Here is a 19618-nt window from a genome sequence, read left to right as displayed (position 1 = left end):
GACTGCTTTATTCAGGATGTGCAATTGCAAGGGACGCAGCTGACAGAAAGCATCTCTGCCTCAAAGTACAAGCAAAATCACACAAGCATTTGTGATGTGCATTAATTAAAAATATCTGCATTTTATTTAGGCTATTTGCTATCTATTACAGTATTTTCTCACTTTCTCTCCTCAAACATTGTTATCTCAAGGCTAGGTCACACTGACTATTCTGCTGTTTTCCACTCAGACATGAGTCCTTCTTCTACAGGTCTCCTCATATTAGGCTAAGCCTTAACAGAACAGTTGCTCTGTCTCTGACATTTAAATGACGGCACTTAAACCCTCTCTTTCTTTCTCTGCTTCCACATTGCAGATGAGCTCCTCAAATCCTAGAACCTGTCCTAGGAAACATAACTGTATAGAAGCAGTGAGGCTTTGGAGACACGGTTGTAGACAGGAGGTGGGCATGTGACCCTTATATTCTTCATGTGTATGAAGACATGGCTTGCCTTTTGATGTTTGTGTGTTTCTTATTTAAATATTTGAATATTATATGTAAATGTGTTCATAGAATCATAGAACTGGAAGGGACCTTGAGAGGTCATCTAGTCCAATCCCCAGCACCCAAGGCAGGACTAAGTATTATCTAGACCATCCCTGACATGTGTTTGTCTAACCTGCTCTTAAAAATCCCCAAGGATGGAGATTCTACAGTCTACCTAGGCAATTTATTCCAATGCTTAACCACTCTGACAGTTAGGAAGTTTTTCCTACTGTCCAACCTAAACCTCCTTTGCTGCAATTTAAGCCCATTGCTTCTTGTCCTATCCTCAGAGGTTAAGAAGAACAGTTTTTCTCCCTCCTCCTTGTAACAACCTTTTATGTACTTGAAAACTGTTAAAGTAAATGCTTTTCTTTCTTCCGCTCATCAGTTTTTTAGACTTTTAAAATATTGTTGTTAATTGAACATCCTATTTTAAGCTGGTTCTCTCAACATTCTTGCTATGATCCATGTACTGCTATTCCTGTGCAAGGCAAATGCTTACTAAAAGGAAAAGCCTGGTGGGTGGAATCTGATGCCATGAAAATGAAGGATTCATTGTCATTGGCTAGAGTCTTTGGCAATGGGCAGGTAGATAAACTCTATAAATTTCTCCACACAGCTTTGCTAATATACTTCAGTTCTTCCCTTCAGCATTCATGCTATTCCAGTCCTGGAACCAGGCTGCCAATTTTGCCAAATAATTTTGAGGTTTTGTGACATGGACCAACATCCATTAGAAGCTAAAATGAGAGGCCATCTTGATTTGAATGTGGCTCTAGAACAGGGGTCGGCAACCTATGGCATGCGTGCCAAAGACAGCACACAAGCCAATGTTTAATGGCACCTTCAAACCATTTAAGCCCTGCAGTAAATGTTCAGTTCAGATGAGCTTTTGCAGGCCTCTGTCATTGCGGTGAATTTATTTCGCACTGAACTGTGAGAGTCTTTTTCTTTAATGAACTGACTGCATTTCAATATCAAACAATACTGGATTGTTCTTAATTATGCATCTGGAACTGGCACGACGTCCATCCAAGGTGTAACTTCTTATATAGTCACTAAGCTAGTTTTTAAAATTCCAGGGCCCCATCCTGGAAACTGTGCTTATCTTGAAGCTCATGAGTTGTTCTGTTGACTTCAAATGGACTATTTACCTTTTTTAAGTTAAGCACCTGTGTAGGTGCTTTCAGGATTGGGGCCAAATTTTGATTCCTCTTTTGATAGCTATGTAATGAGATAAGCACACTCCAAATGTATGTGTGACTTTTAACCACTGGGGCAAGGAGAGATTAGACATCCTTCAAATTCATCACCATGTGTGCAAACCTAGCATTCACTTAACTATCAGAACTATTAAAGATGAGAGGCGAGAATGTCTTCTATGGTTAGTTTAGCTAAAATACTCCAGGATATAAATCTCTCAGCTATATTGGGATTGGAAGGAACTTTATCTCATAGGCATGGTTTGGGGCGAATTTGTCCTTAGGGTTTTCACATCTTCCTCCAAAGTATCTGCTACTGACCATTAGTGGACACAGGGTGCCAGGCTAGTTGGACGAATGGTATGAGCAGGTAGTTCTGTTAGTTCCTAGTTTGGTAGTGCCTTTTGTGATTCCCAGGTTAAAGCTGCTATGTAAATACAGACTAATATTATTACCTGTCAGGTTGCACTGTTACTGGTAGGTTTGATATATAATGTTGCATAATACTTTGTAAGATATCCATTCCTATGACAAAAACACAGAGATCACTCCTCGTTTTAGAACACAAATACATAAATTTTAATCTGAGAAAAATACAAAATGAAACCATGTACAAGTTATGTACAAACCCTTTTTACAAGACAATATATTTATCACTGGATATTACATATGACAAAGTCAGGTAGATCATTTCTGAGCACCAGCATTTTTTCTCTCTCACCGATCCTTGGTAAAAAGAAAAATTATGAAGTCATACTCCTTTTTCATTCTGAACCGTAAGCCTTAACACCATAGGTAGTTTAAAGGAATTGTTTTCAAGGAATGGTTATAATGGCAAATGCTTTCATACATTATATATATGTACTATATGTGTTTTCTGTGGGGTAGGGGGAGGAGAAAGGCCAACTTTGAATTTCACAAGAATTCAGAATTTTAATTCCACTATTTTTGAGGGAGATATTTTAGATGTTGCAGTTGCTAGACATATGTGTCTCGAACAATATCCAGAGAGAGAGAATTTTAAGTACTGCTTAAAAGAAATGTAGGACAGGATTCTTTTCAGCTGACATTTTGGTGAGATTCCCTAAATTCATCTTCTAGTTACCAGAAAACTTCCCATTCCCACTTTTCAATCTCAATGAAATAAAAATTGCAGAAATTTCTCCATTTACTCTTATGTGCCTGAGTGCCTATGTTCTTTAGTTCATGCAGGCCTCCTCTGAAGCTCATTGAATCAATGGGAGTCTTCTGTCAACTTCAACAGGTTCTGGAGTAGACATATGAAATGAGCCAGTATTTTATGGATATTTATCATAATGAGGAACATAGTAATAGAAGAGCTTTATTCTAATTTTTTTGCTAAGTCTGAAGCTGAACATCAATTTTAGTAGTTCAAAAATAGGTTAGGTAGATAGGTACTCATCCTTTTGGTATATACTCTACTAGAGTTTATTTGAACATATAGACTACTGCAGTTTATAGATTATTCAATGGCTAGTTTTTAATTGGTTTTATGTTCCATGTTACTGGATGTCTGTGCAAGAGGTGTGAGTATGTATAATGCTGTTAATTAGAAAAAAACTACAAATGAATATGCCTGCTAAATATCAGAGAACCTGGAAAAGAAGCTTATATATGTTGAACAGAAAAAAACCTGGATTGTAAACACACATTGAAGGAAAAATAAGAGATGAAAAAACTATCCCACTGTACAAAATAAAAGTAGGTGTAAATTGTACTTCTTGTGAAAGCAAAGATTAAGATTGGTCTTGGATCTATGTGGCCAAACGCTTTTAATGCATATAACCATATGGTGTTTCTGCAAAGGTACAGAATTGCTAACTTCTGGATTTTAGTATAATGCCACTTAACATCTCAAAGTTTAAGTTGTACCATGGGCCTTGTGTTGACAACTCTGCACAGTGGAGAATTTCACTCATACTGAATACATCTGAATTATGCTAGTATTATGTTATACCTTTGTGAACATTGTGTTAGTACCCATGACTTGCAGTGGGTCATATTTAAAGTAAAAACATTTGTTTCTGTTGAAGATCTGAAAACACACAGAATAAATTATAAAAGACCCTGTAAAAAACCTGGTTAAAGATGTCTTCAGTTTGGCCCAGATCCAACAAAGGACTCGAAGCATGTGCATAGTCTCATTTACTTGAATGTGGCTAATACAGTGGAACTAGCTAAGCACTTAAATGCTTTGCTGTATCAGGGCCTTCGTTATCAGGATTTTAATGTACCAGTCAGGCTCCTATTTTAGTACTTGATTTAAAAGCAGCATCAAAATTTTGCAGACTGGTGCTGTAGAAGAAAGCTAGCAAACTGTGAACCATAAGGAACATGCTCTTTTCCCATACAGCTCCCATAGACGTTGATAAGAGTTTTCTGCCCAAACCAAGGAAAGCTATGTGGGCCATGCAAAGACACTCTTTAAGAGCCTTTGCACTCCCCCTCCCTCCCTTTGATTTGATTTGCTTTCAGAACATAATTTTAAAAAATTGAAACAAAGCAGGGGACATGAACTTATATGGGGGTAGGGGAATGTGCAGTAATAATTGCTACAACACTTAAGACAAGTATTTTTCAAAACTCGTTGGCTTCTTGAAGCCATTGTAATGTGCTTCCAGTTAAGGAGGTACGGCTTTGTACAGTAACTTTGAGACTGGGATATCTATAATGCGGCCATTGCTAACATAGCTATGGATTGTAGACTGTGAAAACATGCTCAATTACTCATTTGTAAGTTATTGCTCTTGTTGTGCAGTAATTTATGTATCTGATTATTGCAAAATTCCTAAGGGCACAAATAGAGTTCGCTTGTTTTATTTGTTTTTTCTCTGTGTACTTCAGATCCTTAAAGGACCCAAGTTGTCCTTATCAAAACTTAATTTAAAATATAATATATTTTTCTGTACTTCCTTCCTCCTCATTGCACATTATCAAAATGTGTGGGGAGAGGAAAAGGTGTCTCCCTTATAAACCAGCATGCCTCATTTATCCAGTCATCTATTTCATTAAGGGTGAAAAAGTCTTGTCACATGCATAAAGCCTGAGTCATGGGGCTTTATTTGGCTAAATATGTTGTCAGTTGGAATAAGGCAAAATTCACCCTCACCTTCAACGTGGGCTGGTGCAGTCCACCTACCCACCTGCAGCTGCTTCTCCAGCCTCAGGGCTGGAATAGAGACATCAGTTCCTCCATGCAACTTGTGTGGCTTGTTAGGTCTGCTCTGGGTCCTCATTACTGCGGATCACGTGGCCTTCTCCCTATATCCATGCTAATGTAGAGATGCAGCTGAGCAGCTGCTCCCCCAGTGCAGGGCCTAAGTAGTTCAGAGAGCTTTTTTGCTAGCCCTCTGCCACAGGGTGATTAACACCTTCAGTGATTCCGATCTATCTTTCTGCCCTTAGCTGTGTGCACTGGGCTCTCATTCAAGACAGCACGAGTTGGGCATGTCTATCTCAAATGAGAATTAGGCCCTGTGACATTCCAGTAGTCACTTTGCTTGAGGGGCCCTGATGACTGACACATACACATGTACACATACACAGATTGTATTGCAGCTTCATGACCTTTTGACCAGCGAAGTATTAGTTTAGTATTTGTATGCCCTGCATCGGGGGACTACATCTTGTCATGGCAGAGGGATAGATTTAATAGACCTGTCCCAACGCTAATTACTGCACTATGGACCTACAACACTGAATAAATGGCAGGATGGGTATAGAGGACAGAGCTTTCAGATGCACACACATTGCCTCCATTTGACCATTGTTTTTAATTGCAAAAGATCTAAAAACTGGAACTTTCCTGTCATCCATATAACTAACTATACATGGTTCTCCTGAATACAGTATACTGTATGCGTACTAGAATGAACCTGAGCCACCGCTGTTCTACATGTCTGTCAAAAACTTACCAAATCCAAACCTTTGCCTCAAAAACTCTTTAGCAATCAAAGGAAAGAGTAGGAAATATTTGTTGTTAATTATTTACAGCCCCCACATCTGTTTGTATAAATGGATGCTATAGCAATTACCTATATTAAGAGATCTGGTTCTTGTGTTGCCCAAGACTTAGTTATAGTGGCAATCACACTGTTATGGGGTATTAGTTCAACAGCGGACACAGACACACAGGCCTCAGCAATGCAGGTGGGTTTTTTTTTAATTCTCATGTAAAGTTTTTATTGGAAGGAAGGATGCTAAGAAATGGCACTGTGCACAATAATTTTAAGTACTCTTAAGTTGAATGTTACAGAAATAATTTCCTATGCCTGCCATAAAACAAGTGACCTATAAAAATCAAATGCATTTGGCCAAGATTGACACAAATTTCAACAATTCTATTGGGATTGAGGCCAACTTTTTACTCTGGTAATAAAATTATTGCAGTTCATGAATGAAAAAGGAGTACTGACTTTAAAGGAAAGGTTTAAAGTGACACAATGCAAAACCAGAATGCAAATTATAGCTTGCCTTTAGCTAAAGTGGTAACAAATCAAAACCACCAGATTCTTCCTTTATTTTGGGTATTGTGAAATGGGTTAAATATGAATAAAAACTGCTCGTTAGTTTGTTTCTTCACAGGATAGTGATTATAAATATTTTTAAACAATCCAATTTTACATACATTATATTCACAATTCTTGTTAATTTTTTTTTAAATAACTAATCTACAAAATGTAACAACAGAATAGTCACTGTCCAAAAAGTCACTCCAGAATAAAGCCTGTTTAGGTGGCAGTATGGTTATATTTGTACTGCAGCCAGTGAACAAACATTGAAGCTGAGATAGTTTAGTTTAAATGTGGGATTATATAGTGGACGCTCTTTTCACAGTAAATTCAGCAGCTTTGTACTGCTTTGTTTCTGATTCACTGATATTTCTCTAATGATAATAGTACCACAGTATGTTTTATCTTGGTGTTTTGCAACTCTGCAAAAGTACAAAGCCTAAAGTTAACTCGCGCAATGGGACCCTACCTTTCTTTTCCTGCGGGCCTTTTTTATCCTCAGTAACTCATCCTTTCATCCAGTTGTATCAAATGTTAATTTGAAATTGAGATAGTTGCTAAATCACTTAGAACATCAAATGCCTGGATGAATACATACTGCAGCACAGATATGAAACATCACAATTTTGTCTGATGGCTGTAAAGCTTGTTGGCCACTTTGTGAAACTGCTGATACAATTGATTTCACTGTAGGCAGCTTTTCAAAGGTTTTTTTGTAAGTTATATTAAATACATTCATTACTTTTGTTTTGTTTTGGTTATCACTGTACCTTTATGAGTGGAGTCCAGCAACTTAAAGAAATAAGCAAACAATAACATTTAAAACATTTTTACAGAAATTAACTGGCAACAACAAGTTGAGACACTGTGGGCATGAGCCTGAGCTGCAAGGTTTCTACCCTGAACTGAACTCACCTAAAGTGCAGGTGTGCCCAGAGCTGGGGTTTTGATTTTATCTGTTGCTGAAACATGGGCCATCAGCAAAATTGTGCTATGGACCCAAACTTCACCACATTTCAAGAAGTGTTTGGCTCAGATAGAGATTGGTTCAGGCACAACTCCAGTAGTTTTGAACAAGAACTCAGTTAAATATAGTAGATGAGTAGGTTAAGAATATCATGATCTGATACGCTGTTTAGACACCCTGCATTAAAATACTCAAAAACCTGGCAAAAGAAGAGGATTTTCCAAGGTTGAACTCCTTGAGTCGGCAAGTGCTGATTGATAATATGCAACATGAAGCAAAGCAGAATTGCACATTTTGCAACCTATAAGAAAGTGCTGCTATGAGCATCTTATCTGCATGTCCTTTGTTTTACGCTAATGTTCACTACCCTATTGTCATAGAAAGTTACCAATGCATGGTTTTGGTTGTTTTGGACCTTAAATTTACCGGCGCTTAAGATTATTGTTAGGAAGGTCTTCACTGTCTACGGTAATAAAAGGATGAATAGTTCAGAAAGAATGTTATTTCTACAAAAATATGACTTTCAGCGTTGAAAATAAATACGTTTCAGTTTATTAAGAGCTGGTGTCAATGCTGAACAAAATACAGAGTCTCCAGTAAAGTAACATGTTGGTCAACTGTTCTTTTTTTTTCTTCTTTTTTGATATATTAAAATACAAGTTGGACCTTGTATTTTTTAATATATTATTTATCTCCATTGGTTACATTTTCTCATAATTGTGACCATCAAAGATGAGAGATAGCAAGAGCAGATTTTTTTAAAATTTTTTTTAGGAGTCTAGCCACATATGTAGCTGTTTTAAGGGGAAAAAATACTTGACAATGAAAAAAAAAACAAAAAGAAAAATATATTTTCTTTCTAATAAATAAAAATAATTTAAAATGCTAGAGGCTATACATGACTATTTTTGAATATGTTCATTTATAAATGAAATAGTTTCCAAAATACATGGAAGCGATATTAAAGGCAGACAAACAAAGATCTGTCTACTTTATTTTTCCATAACACTCGCCCTTCTTAACTTTTCCACCAGTGGGTTGGCATGTAAGAGGAATAAATGTCACATCACCATTCATGAAGTTTGTCAGGCTTTTAAAAAAATAGTTCTGGCCTCCTGTGAGTCAACATTCATCTTCAACTTCTCTGATTGGTGGTATCAAGCTGCTTGTAGATTTATACTGATTGATCTGATTGGCCATATGAGTGCTCATGGGCTTGATTTGAATGTTTCTGGGATAGGCATTATCCGGCTCATCTGTAAACCATTTCTTTTCTGCTAAAGAGCAAAATGGACAGAGACAGAACAAGGAGGGAAAATGAAAAGTTTAATTAGTGCAGTGCAAAAAGCAGTCAGTGAAGTTCATAGAGGAAAGGCAATCAATAGAGGTTAACACTGAATAATTGCTAGCAGCAGTGTGTGGTAGATTAATACACCTGAAAACACATATTATAAAAGGAGGAGGAGATGTTTGCAGGGTTGGTAGTAAAGGGTTAAAGAAAACTGGCAGTTTGCTGGGTTGTTTGAATGTATGAGATTTTTAAAGTATGCTAAGAAATAAAAAGGATGAAATTAGAAGCTGGGAGCATGACATGATTAGTGCTGGGATACTCTACTAAGGTTTGGGAGGTTTGTTTGGTTCACGGAAGTCTGCACAACTGGCTTAGAAATCATACAAGCCCAGGATTTCTTGCACGTCTGTTTCCAGCCCTTACTAGAAATTCAGAGCTGGATGAATCTGAAAAACCATGTTAGTGATGGGGAAACATTTCAGATCCTTCCTTGGGATTTGGCACTAGAATACAAAGTGGGGATTGTGTACCTGGATGTAACAGCCAATGTTTTGATATTGTCAACCTGGCTGCTTGAGTGCTGCTGACCTATCCCATTATATACTGATACAAATGGTTCAGATGACTGGACCAAGTGCGAGCCCCAATATTACATTAGTCTGAATTGATTGTTGATGATGAATGGTAGCATGGCAGATGAAGCGGGGAGACCAACAGGCAAAGAATGGGAAGAGAAATGAGGAGGCTTTTCCTTTCTCCATGTTCAATATCTATTTGCATGAATATAGTAACAATTTTAGAGTTGAAATTTGAGGAAGTGGGGGAATCTTGGGAAACCAAAAAAGTGCAGTTTGCTGTTTACTTGCATAAGACTTTGATGTCTCTGCTGTGGTAGATCCACCCCTTGCACTGTTCAGCCGTGAATAAAACTTGTTAAAAGCTCTATATGAGAAAATCCTAACTATAACTAGACTTTTTCCTTAAATTGTTTATAGAGCAGAGCTGCTAATGTCACTTCTTAATTACAGGGAAGCATTTTTGTTCATACCTCTCCTCTCCCCCATCTTTTGTTTTCCCCTGAGATAAATGAGGGGGTTGGCCCTAGGGATGGAATTTAGATCCGGCATTTGTGTGGTGTTTATGTATTCTTATTTCTTATATTGATGGTGGGCTTATATGTATGTAGCCCTTTCCTCCCAAAGGGGATCCCCCAGCCTTTACTGCCAGAGTGTACTACACAAACTAACACTTTGCTCATCAGGAACACTAAAGTGCTCAAGAGAGGAAGCAGAGACGATGCTATTCAAATGGAACAGCAGGAAATAAGGACAACATTTTCAAACATGGGTGCCTAAATTTAGGCACCTAAATAGGTGGGCAGAAGTGCTGCTCACCCAATTGATACAGCTTTGGGGTATCTATCAGTAGACATCCATCCATGTCTGAATAGTTTTTTTTCTAGTGAATTTGATGCTTGTGTATTCTTTTAGAACTTTTAATTAAAACCTTAAATGGTTATAAAAGTAGTTATTTATGCCCTGCCATTGAAGGCAAGTCAAGGCTAATATATTGTTTTCTCCTGTCATCTAAGATCCTTTTAAGAAGTCATACTCATTGGAGGTCAGGGTGCTTATTCCCTTCCCTAGTAAAGTTGTCTGAGTCTGAACAATGTTCAGTCACCCCCCCCTTACCTATTATAATTAAGCTCCCTTTGATTTGAACAGATTGAACGTTAGGAATTCATAATGTTACATCCTGCACAGTGAAGGTAACTGATTAAGTGCTTTAAATTATTCTTCCTGACAGAATGATAAAGTTACAATCTGTTCTGAAATGATCTACAGCTTGCCAGACTCCTACTGCTTCTTTCTACATTCATTTATCTTTTTGTCAAGCAGTATTTTTTTTTAAAAAGCTTCTATTCCATAGATCTTTTAAAGTAAGTCATCAGAACATTTGAATTACTAATGAGACTTTAAGGGAAAGCCTGATGGGGGCTGGTTTACGAAAGGGTGTAGGGGAAAAAATCTGGGAATGTGTACACATGAAAATAATTTCAGCTCCATTTAAAAAACCATTTCGTTCAAGTGTGACACATGAACCATTATGTATTTGTGGAAACCAATTTTGTGTGATCTACGATTAAACTAACCTTTCAGAGAGGTGTAAAGTGTGATGGTTATCATGTTTTAAAAACCTTGCAAGATCACATAAACAATTTCTAACAGTTTTCAAATGGTGTGTGTTTAAAATGATTTTGAGGCAAGTTAAGCATTGTGTACTTTTAGCTGATTTTTTTGCATACTGTTGCACACACTTTGTTTACAAAGAGAACTTGGTGAAAGTTATTTCAGTCACCTGGTGTCAGAAGGCGATTATGGTGGTGGTGTGAAGGATGAGGATGAACTTCATCCCCTCTCCTTCCAGCAGCGGATGAAAAGTTTTTTCCATCTACCCAGCTTTCCCAACAGCTACACTAGGTAATTGCTAATATATTAGTCTTCACAGTACAATTCATGTTGACCTTTACCAGTACAGGCACTGTCAATGCCTTTTGCATTCACTCTGTATATAAAACTACTTGTACATTCTTTTTTTTTTTGCTTTTTAATTCCATCGCTCCTTAATGCTGAAACTCTGGCCCTTGCATGGTGCTCCCTTGTTTCAGGTGTTCGGACTCATCAGCTCCTTCTTGGCATCCTCGCTTCTTACCTTTTATGTCTCTGCTGCTCTGATCATCTTCCTTCTCTGACCACATTATGGCCGCACTACCTTGAAAGCCACCTTCTTCAGAACCAGGTTCGAGCTCTCCTCAGCCTTATCTTCGTGCTATTCTCCTATCCTCTCATCCTACACCTTCTCTCAGTGATTATATTCTTTTCTTTGATTTCTCTCAATCTTGGCTTCACAATCACTTGTGCTTGGAACAGCCTCCTGCTCTCCCTAAATTACACACACTGCCTTTCCTTAAATCCATCCATAAAATCGTCTACTTTCAGAAGGTGTCAAGTATCAGAGGGGTAGCCGTGTTAGTCTGGATCTGTAAAAGCAGCAAAGAATCCTGTGGCACCTTATAGACTAACAGACGTTTTGGAGCATGAGCTTTCGTGGGTGAATACCCACTTCGTCAGATGCAGATGCATCTGACGAAATGGGTATTCACCCACGAAAGCTCATGCTCCAAAACGTCTACAAGGTGCCACAGGATTCTTTGCTGCTTTTACTTTCAGAAGTCTTCATATATTGAGTTCTCCACCAATGAAGTGGCACCTCTTGGCACTTGAACAAAGCGAGAGCCTTGGGTCAGAGAATGATTTTGTAGGTCCTGTTTAAAGAAAGAACCCTGTTTGCTCTATGAATTCAGGCCAAAACAGCAGTGTGTTGGTCAGTCTGTAATAAAAGCTACTGGAATGGCCAACTAAGGTCTTGTGGCATGAACTAGAAGGGATTTACCTCTGCTATGAAATGCTAGGGTTTTTTTAAAGGGCTAACAGCCACTTGTATATGTAATATGCAGAAAAGGGCAATAAAGAGTCAGAAATGTGTTGCAAGCCCTCAGTTCAAACTAACTCTGTCTGTGAGTAGTACCAGTGAAGGCAAAAGGGCTATCGTCAACGGACATTGCTCTATCGAAACAGCTATTTCTAGTGCTTAAAATACAAATTTCTTTTACTAATAGCTATATAAAACACTTTAGTTTCTATTAAACATTTGCCATAGTCCCTGCACAATGAGGGTCTGAGAGCAGTACCCACTTCACGGCTACTCAGAGCAAATGCTGCCTCTTTTAAGGGCAACCATTTTATTGTGACAAAAGACCAAAGGTAGCTTTTCTTTTAGCTGTAGCATAGAACTGGTGACAGCCCTTACATTTGGTTCAGATAAAGCACCTAGAATTTTGATCAAAAGCTATTTGAACCCTTTGGCTCTGCTCAGGTGGGCTGGCAATTTCATAAGACTAGGCTTTCTCATGGTATTTTTCAATTTGTGCCTCTGGCATTGGCCTGAAGAACATTTAGAATAGTGTAAGGTTAACAAAAGTGGGGAGGAAGGCTAGGTTAGGTTAGTGGTTAAAATATAGGTCTGACTTACTTAGGGGACCTGAGTTCAGGTCTCACCATAGACTTCCTGTGTAACCCTGGGCAAGTCAATTAATCTTCCCTGTCTCTCAATTCTAAATGGGGATGTTCTTTATACCATAGGTGTGTATTGAGTGTTAAATCCGAGGTGCTCAAATAGAGGGCCATATACGCAGATGTCTAACTAGATTTACAATTGCCATACAAAACAACTCACTGGCTCAGGTAGTCCAACGGCCTGTAGTAGAGAGTGTTTCAAAGGGAGGCCTAAAGTTCCCTAACACACATAATAGTGCAGAGTGGATTTCTTCTTGCCCCTAGCTAGTGATCAGTTTGCCATAGAAACATGAGCAACTCTGGCCTTTTTAAGACAAATAATACAATTCCTTTTGCAACCCAAAACCACTTTTGGTTACGGATTGGTGTTCAGATTAGGTCTGTTGGCTCACACCATTCACCTATCCCTCCTTGCTAGAGACTAACTTTTGTTGTTTTTCCTGAGTGTCCTTTGGCTGGGACATTGGTTTTATTAAAGACACTGACCACTACGCTCACCTGCAAGATGTATGTAACTGTGTAAAAGGAATTTTCAGTGATAAAAGTTTTCACTGGTGGTGTTTCTGGAAGTCATAAATCTGGCTAAAAGAAAATGCTGTAACACTACGGCTGAGCATCCTGGCCCATAGCCAGGCTGACAGAATATGTTGTGGGTGCCTGTACTAATCTCACTACATCAGTAAAATCTGTAGCTTGAAGAAGGGAGTGTCAACTGGGGAGTTAGTTAGTTAGAAACAGCCCCTGATGCCACCTCCAATAAAATACGCTGTAAACGCTGATATTTAGATGTGGACGCTGTCAAGGGTAGCGTGGTCTGTCCCCTTTATGTTCCTTAACAATTCCTGCTGGCCCATTTTTCAGTCTCGGGGGGGGGGGGGAGGATGCAGAATAAATAGCCACTTAGCTCACAGCAGGTTCTACAGCTTGATGGCTGCTTAAGCGGCCCCCTTCCCCCAATACGCTGCAGATAGGTGTGTCTCACTTCGCCCCCTTGTGGTGAACATGCTACTGCTCTGGTAGCTGGCCAGGGAGGTAGATGTCCCAGAATCCCCAAAACATGGAATACCTCATAATTCTTACTATTGTGGACCTGCAAGGGCACTTCCAGTGTTCTAACTTGGGGGCTCTTCCTGTTTCTGTCGTTACAGGCTCTATTAAAAAAAAAATTGCCTGCCATGAAAAAGTGATACTTCCTGGAGACCACCACCAGACCTGGGCCAGGGGAAGCGGACCCTCTTGAAGACTACAAAGGTAAGTGCTAGGGAAGTGTCTGGGCATTAGCATTAGGTTTCTTAGGAGGCTTGAGATCTATGGCTTCCTCGAAATGAGCCAGTGGGTTTGGAATTTATGCCATCTGCTTCAAATTGACCCTGAAAAATGTGGTTCAAGTGTGTTACATGAATGGACCCGTGCAGGATTCACTCACATTTTGTGTCAGGGACTGGCACTGGTGATTATGTTGGCGTGTTCACTTTTAGTTGTGAAAGTGCTAATCCCTAAATCCATGAGCATGCCTTCAAAAGACTCCATCCCCAGAAGATACTGTATAGCTATAGGGAGTAATTCAGAGCATAGGCTTGTTGCAAGCTGTGGTTTGGAGCTAATGTGTTAAAAGCAAAATATTTCCTCAGCTGATACAGAAAAAAAACAGCTGAGAGCATAACAAAAAGGTAACAATATAGGCAGCCTACTTAAAATTAAATTGTGATGTTAGACAGTCTCGCATGCAATTGCTTCCTAACTAGGCAATACTAGAACTTTCCCCACCCACCCAGGATTGTTAGTTTGGCAGGGGAGTATTTTATGATGATCAATTTGCAGCTCAGTGAAACTGCTCTCATTATCTGTGAATTTTTTTGACTGGTTCTAATGCAGCTCTCCTTGCAAATATACTACAAGGTTTAAGGGACTCAGCTAATGGTTGAATAGATGATACAAACTTGCTGTCAATTTATGCACACACAGATATTTTGAAAAAAAAATCGTGTCTGGGAGCAGATGTATTTTGCGGCTAATCAGCATAATTCCTTCTGGTGTTAATGGCACCTTTGCCTTTATAGGGAAGACAAGGTTGGGCCTGCTGACTTCAGAGGGAGTTGAGGCCTGCTCAGCCAGTGTCAGGATCTTGGCCCTTTGTCTGTCAGCCTAATGGATGCACATTGGTACCTGATAATTACTTCTTGATAGCATAATACAAGTTATTCAGACTGCAGTTGGCAATGCAGAATAGGAAGGAAATCTCAGCTTTTGCAAGGTGGTGGTATAATGGATGGGGCACTTGGTGGGCTTACATGCTTAACTTGCTATGGGGAAAAGAGTATAGCAAAAACTATGGAATTTACAGAAGGCACAAGCTCAATATCTGAACCATGGAACGGCCTGTTACCATAGAAACTTGTTCCTATAAAGGAAAAGCTAGAGGGAGTTGTATTCCTACAGGAGTATTCTTTAATCAAAGGTTGTCTTATGGCTTTCATGAGTTTCAAATACAAGATACACAACATTGTAATCTTCTACCTTTTGTACAATTTTTCACCTTTGGGGTGGAGCAGAGTACTTTTTTTAATGTATAATTCATTCAATGGAGTTATGCCATCTTACACCAATAGCTAATGTGGTCCTTATATTTGTAAAAGTAAACAATGAGTTTAGCAGGAGTAGCAGTTAGAAATGAGGGGTGACAGCAATTCTTGACTTTGGGTAGCTCTGGATCTCTGAGGCGATGGAAAATTTCCATAGTGTCACTGAAAATGTTATAAAATATTTTTGAGGCTAGAGAGCCCTAATCTGGTTTAAACACTCTGCTATTTATTTGTCATATATAAAGGAAAACAGTCGCTGTTGCCCACTGTAAAAAAAATTCTCATAGTTTCCTATATATGATTCAACCTGCTTGTACACTGACATCAATAATAATGTATTTGGCCCAATCCTCAGGTCTTTTTTCACTCCTCCTGACTTAGGCAATATTCCCATGGAGAATTAGTAAGGCCATGGAGGATCTCATATTTAGTGTTTCATTTTCTGCTCTGTTCCCAAAGTGGACAAATTGGTTCTCTAATTTCTGTCGCTTTTCTGTGTAAGACAGAAATGATCATATAGTATTTGTATAGTAGTATACAGAAATGATCAAATAGTATTTGTATAATTGTGCATGCATAGAAGTCTGCCACAACTGATTCCATATTAACTCCCTATTCAGAGGAAAATGAAATGGTAACACAAAAGCATGTTAAAGCTGCTAAAACTGGTATCAAATAAAACTCAGTCAACGTAACCATAAAAATGTTCATGAACTTGGTTAAAGAGTGTGGGAGAGAAGTGGAATGGAAGTGAGGATTTGGCAAGTTGAAATGATGTCTGCAATAGGTAAACATTTTTACTGTGCAGGTACATAGATGGTTAGTAGAGGACACATGCAATTAAAAGGCAAGCAGATGAAAGGAGAATAGAGTTGAGCAACAGCAGCAGCAGCAGCAGCCAGTTTTACTTTTGATTTAGGAAAAAAAAGCAAAACAATTAAAAAAATAAACCAATAACTGAATAAAGTTTGTAATTTTTTTTTTAATTCCACAAGTTTTCACAAGGACAACGTTATAGAAGGAAACCCACAGCAGTTGCTAGGTCATGCAGAACCATTAATTGTCATACCTTGGCCCATTCTATTCATCCTTGTTGCACTTTAGAAAGAGAAGTAAGCTATGTAAGTTTTACAATGCTTTTAAACTGTCAGATTTCCTGTTGAGCACTTTAACTGGCACAGCCTTGTAGTTATGACTGTTCTTAGGGCAAAACTTCATAACTATTTTCCAAGAATATCTGAATTTGTCTTCATATGCAAGAATTTTTGGGATGGGGACAAACATAATTTGAAACACCTGCCCTTGATAGGACTTGCAGCTGCATTTGAATACACACACACACACGCGCGCGCACACACAAAATAATTTCTCATTCCAATCATTACTCTTAACGCTGCACCGATGCACTGTGGGTAGCCCCAGCTGTACCATACCAGGTTTTGTCAGTAAAAGTGCTTGACTTCATTGTCAATTCACACAGCAAGCAAAGCTCCAAAATTACCATGCTTGGGGAGGGGAGAGGGGAGAAAACAGCACTAACCATAAAAACACCACTTGCTGTTTGGCAGCTACCATGCTACTCCTCCTCTGCCTGCTTTGCATATGTTTCCTAGAGACACACCTTCTGTGCTCGGCAGCCAATCACAAATGAAGTAGGGGGTATGATTTCATGGCATGCTTTTCCCAACAACATTTAAAATAGGTTTGAAAAATACATTCTTAGGTGTCCTTTCTTTATTGTATTTAATTTTAGCTTAGCTAACTGGTAAGCAATCTAAATTCTGTCAAGTGCAGGGAAGATGAGGCGGCTGCACTGCAAGTATTACAATACTCTTTCCCAGCCTCCAATATTGTGGTTAGGAGCAGCCTAGCACACAGCATCTTTCCTTCTGCCCCCCTCTAGTCCATGAGTAGCCACTACTTGGTTTGGGAATACATATAGGTTAATGTGTGGGACATCCTCCATTACGCACCCCTTCACAGCTTCTTATGCTGAAGGCCCACAGAGAAGCTCCTTCTTCCCTGCACCCCTCCAAAAGCAATGCTGGCACGCACCCTTCACAAACCAGAACACAGTCCAGGATTTCCATTAATTAGGGCATTTACTGAAGGGTCTATACCAAACTTGACTAAGTTAAAGGCCCCTGAAGACTGATACTTAGGGGATGATACTTAAACATGGAAAAATACTTTCTCTTCTCTGTACATAAGGTGAATTAGTTACCTTTTCAAAGATGTAAAAGTACTGGGAAAGCAGTTTCAATGACTTACACCCAAGAAACATATGGCTTTTCATCCCAAATGTCAAAAGTGAAAGAAAATATAGCTACTCATGTGGCAGTATAAATAGAAAGACTAATAATTTAACATGCTATTAGACATTTTTTTAAAAACTTAAGAGTTTTACAATTCCATGCCTGGAAAATTTCATAGTTTAAAGAAGGGAGGAGATGTTCCCTCTAAAAGGACAGTATTTTAAAGAACGTCCTTATACAAGTCTGTGATGTTGTTACTTTGGTATAGAGCAGGTGCTTAATAATCTATACAAATGGTGAAAGCCTTATGCTATTTCAGCTTTGACAGTGAAACAATCAGTAGTTTGGGTTTCTTCAGTGGGTAAGCCTTCTAAGCTTCAAATAAAGGTACTAACTTCTTGTGTATGTTTTAACAAAAACCCCAGTACAGCAACACTTCTGCATTAAATGGCTTTCTTTGTGTAACTCTGACATCAAGTGTTCATGCCAAACATCTTCTGATATGTAGAGTAGTTGCTACAGTGAGTTATTTATGTTTTTGGCATGCCTATGGGTTTAGGCTTTTTTCCCCCTTAGCATCATTGGTCCGTCTGCTTTGTTGCTGTTGTGCTTAAGGGTTTTATGGTGGTGAAATAAAAATGATAATTGCATGCACACTGTCATAGATATGTAAAATATGTGTACAAAAAAGGAGGGAGAAGAACTCCCTAGGAAAACAGGGAAACACCAACTGGGAGGAATGGGTGGCAGATGCACGTTTCACACACAGTAGGGTGGGTACACATATCAAAGTCTATCTTCTTGCACATACTTCTGTTTTTCCCGGGAGTCCCGAGTCTTGGTGCGGTTCTGTCGGTTTGCTGTTGATGGGATAGAGTGAAACGATGAGCTCTTTTTGCTGGAGGAGTAGGAAGAATGGGAGGAATGAGAGAGACTGGCCCGGGACTGGCCTGCATTGTGGTCAAATTGCATCAAACAGAAGATCAAGTCTGTGGGCACAAGCTCAAACTCATATGGTGGATTTGTGATAACATAGCTGGAAAAGAAAAAAAGAAAGTGGCTTTAGATTTGTATTAACATCTCCTCTAGCAACATTTATATGAAATTTTGCACTTCTACCTCCTTAGTTGTCATACGAATTTAGCTTGTATAATGAACTGGGAACCTACTCAGAGATCACCTATGTCAGGCTGCCACAATCAGTGGAGGCTTGTGAGCCAAATATTCTCCACATGGTCCCCTCGCCTTTGGAACTCATTCCACCACCTTAGTCACTTTGATGGGGAAGTCTAGCATCCTCAAGAACCAGCAGTAATGCACTAGCAAAAACATTAAAAAAATTACGTGTGGTCCATGGTGGGCTATTTAAGTACTGTCAAGGAGCACTACAGGGGAAAAAAGATGTTCTTTGAATGTGTATATGCAATGTGTGAAAAATAAATTCATAAACACTGCAGTAAGGCTAAACATTGTCTCCATGATCTCGAGGCGCATTTATAAATGCAAGAAAAACAACACCTACATTTGCAGATGTAAACAAAAACTGCCAGTTAACCTGAAGACACAATGTCAAACAACTCCGTGCAAGGCCAGGGTAGCTTAGAAATGCTCTCAATTAAATTCTGCATGCATGTGGTGCTCACTGACTTCAGAAGGGAGGCCCCACACGGTATCCAAGAGCAGAATTATGTTTTTTCTTTTACATCACTGATAATCGTAGATTGACGCCTTGCTCAGTCCACAACTATTCAGTAAGCATTTATGTGAGTAAGTCAATGGGAATTTTTTGCTTATGTAAGAAATCATTACAAACTGATCAAGAATCCCACAATTTGGCCTTACCATTTTTTTTTCTCCAAGTGAATGTAGTGCTTATGAGAGATCTGCCTTGGCAGTCTTGGAGACTGAAGTATCTGCCTGATCCACAGAATAGCTAGCAAAGTGACAACCAAAGTTTCACTGCACTGCTCTATCCGAGATGTCCCAAGTCCAAACTTGGAGGAACCACCTCAGAGTGGGTTGCTTATTTGCCATACCCATTCAGTTGTGAGTCTTTCTGCAGCGTGTGAATGAGCAGATTAGAGCCTGTTACAGTGGGGTTTGTGTGATGTTGTTATCATCTAGTAA

The 19618-nt window shown here is 39.0% G+C and overlaps 1 protein-coding gene across 9 annotated transcripts in view; it reads right to left on the bottom strand.

Annotated features, from left to right (window-relative positions):
• Positions 1–2361: 2361 nt before the first annotated feature.
• Positions 2362–19618, bottom strand: part of KCNMA1 (potassium calcium-activated channel subfamily M alpha 1) — a 410790-nt gene continuing 393533 nt past the window's right edge. For 3 of the 9 annotated variants that reach the window (XM_030568832.1, XM_030568835.1, XM_030568836.1), the window contains 3 exons: positions 18303–18527; positions 16306–16334; positions 2362–8504 (listed from right to left, as the gene is read on the bottom strand). In XM_030568832.1, coding sequence (XP_030424692.1) covers positions 8350–8504; positions 16306–16334; positions 18303–18527 — 409 coding nt within the window. In that variant the 3' untranslated portion in view covers positions 2362–8349. Of the gene's footprint in view, positions 8505–16261; positions 18528–19618 lie in introns of those variants that run through there. The other 6 variants (XM_030568831.1, XM_030568838.1, XM_030568834.1 and 3 more) reach the window with 4 other exon arrangements.

The sequence above is a fragment of the Gopherus evgoodei genome, chromosome 7 (genome assembly GCF_007399415.2).
Source record: "Gopherus evgoodei ecotype Sinaloan lineage chromosome 7, rGopEvg1_v1.p, whole genome shotgun sequence".
Taxonomy (NCBI): Eukaryota; Metazoa; Chordata; order Testudines; family Testudinidae; genus Gopherus; species Gopherus evgoodei.
Note: the sequence above shows the minus strand (reverse complement) of the source record. Positions and strands in the feature narration are given on the sequence as shown.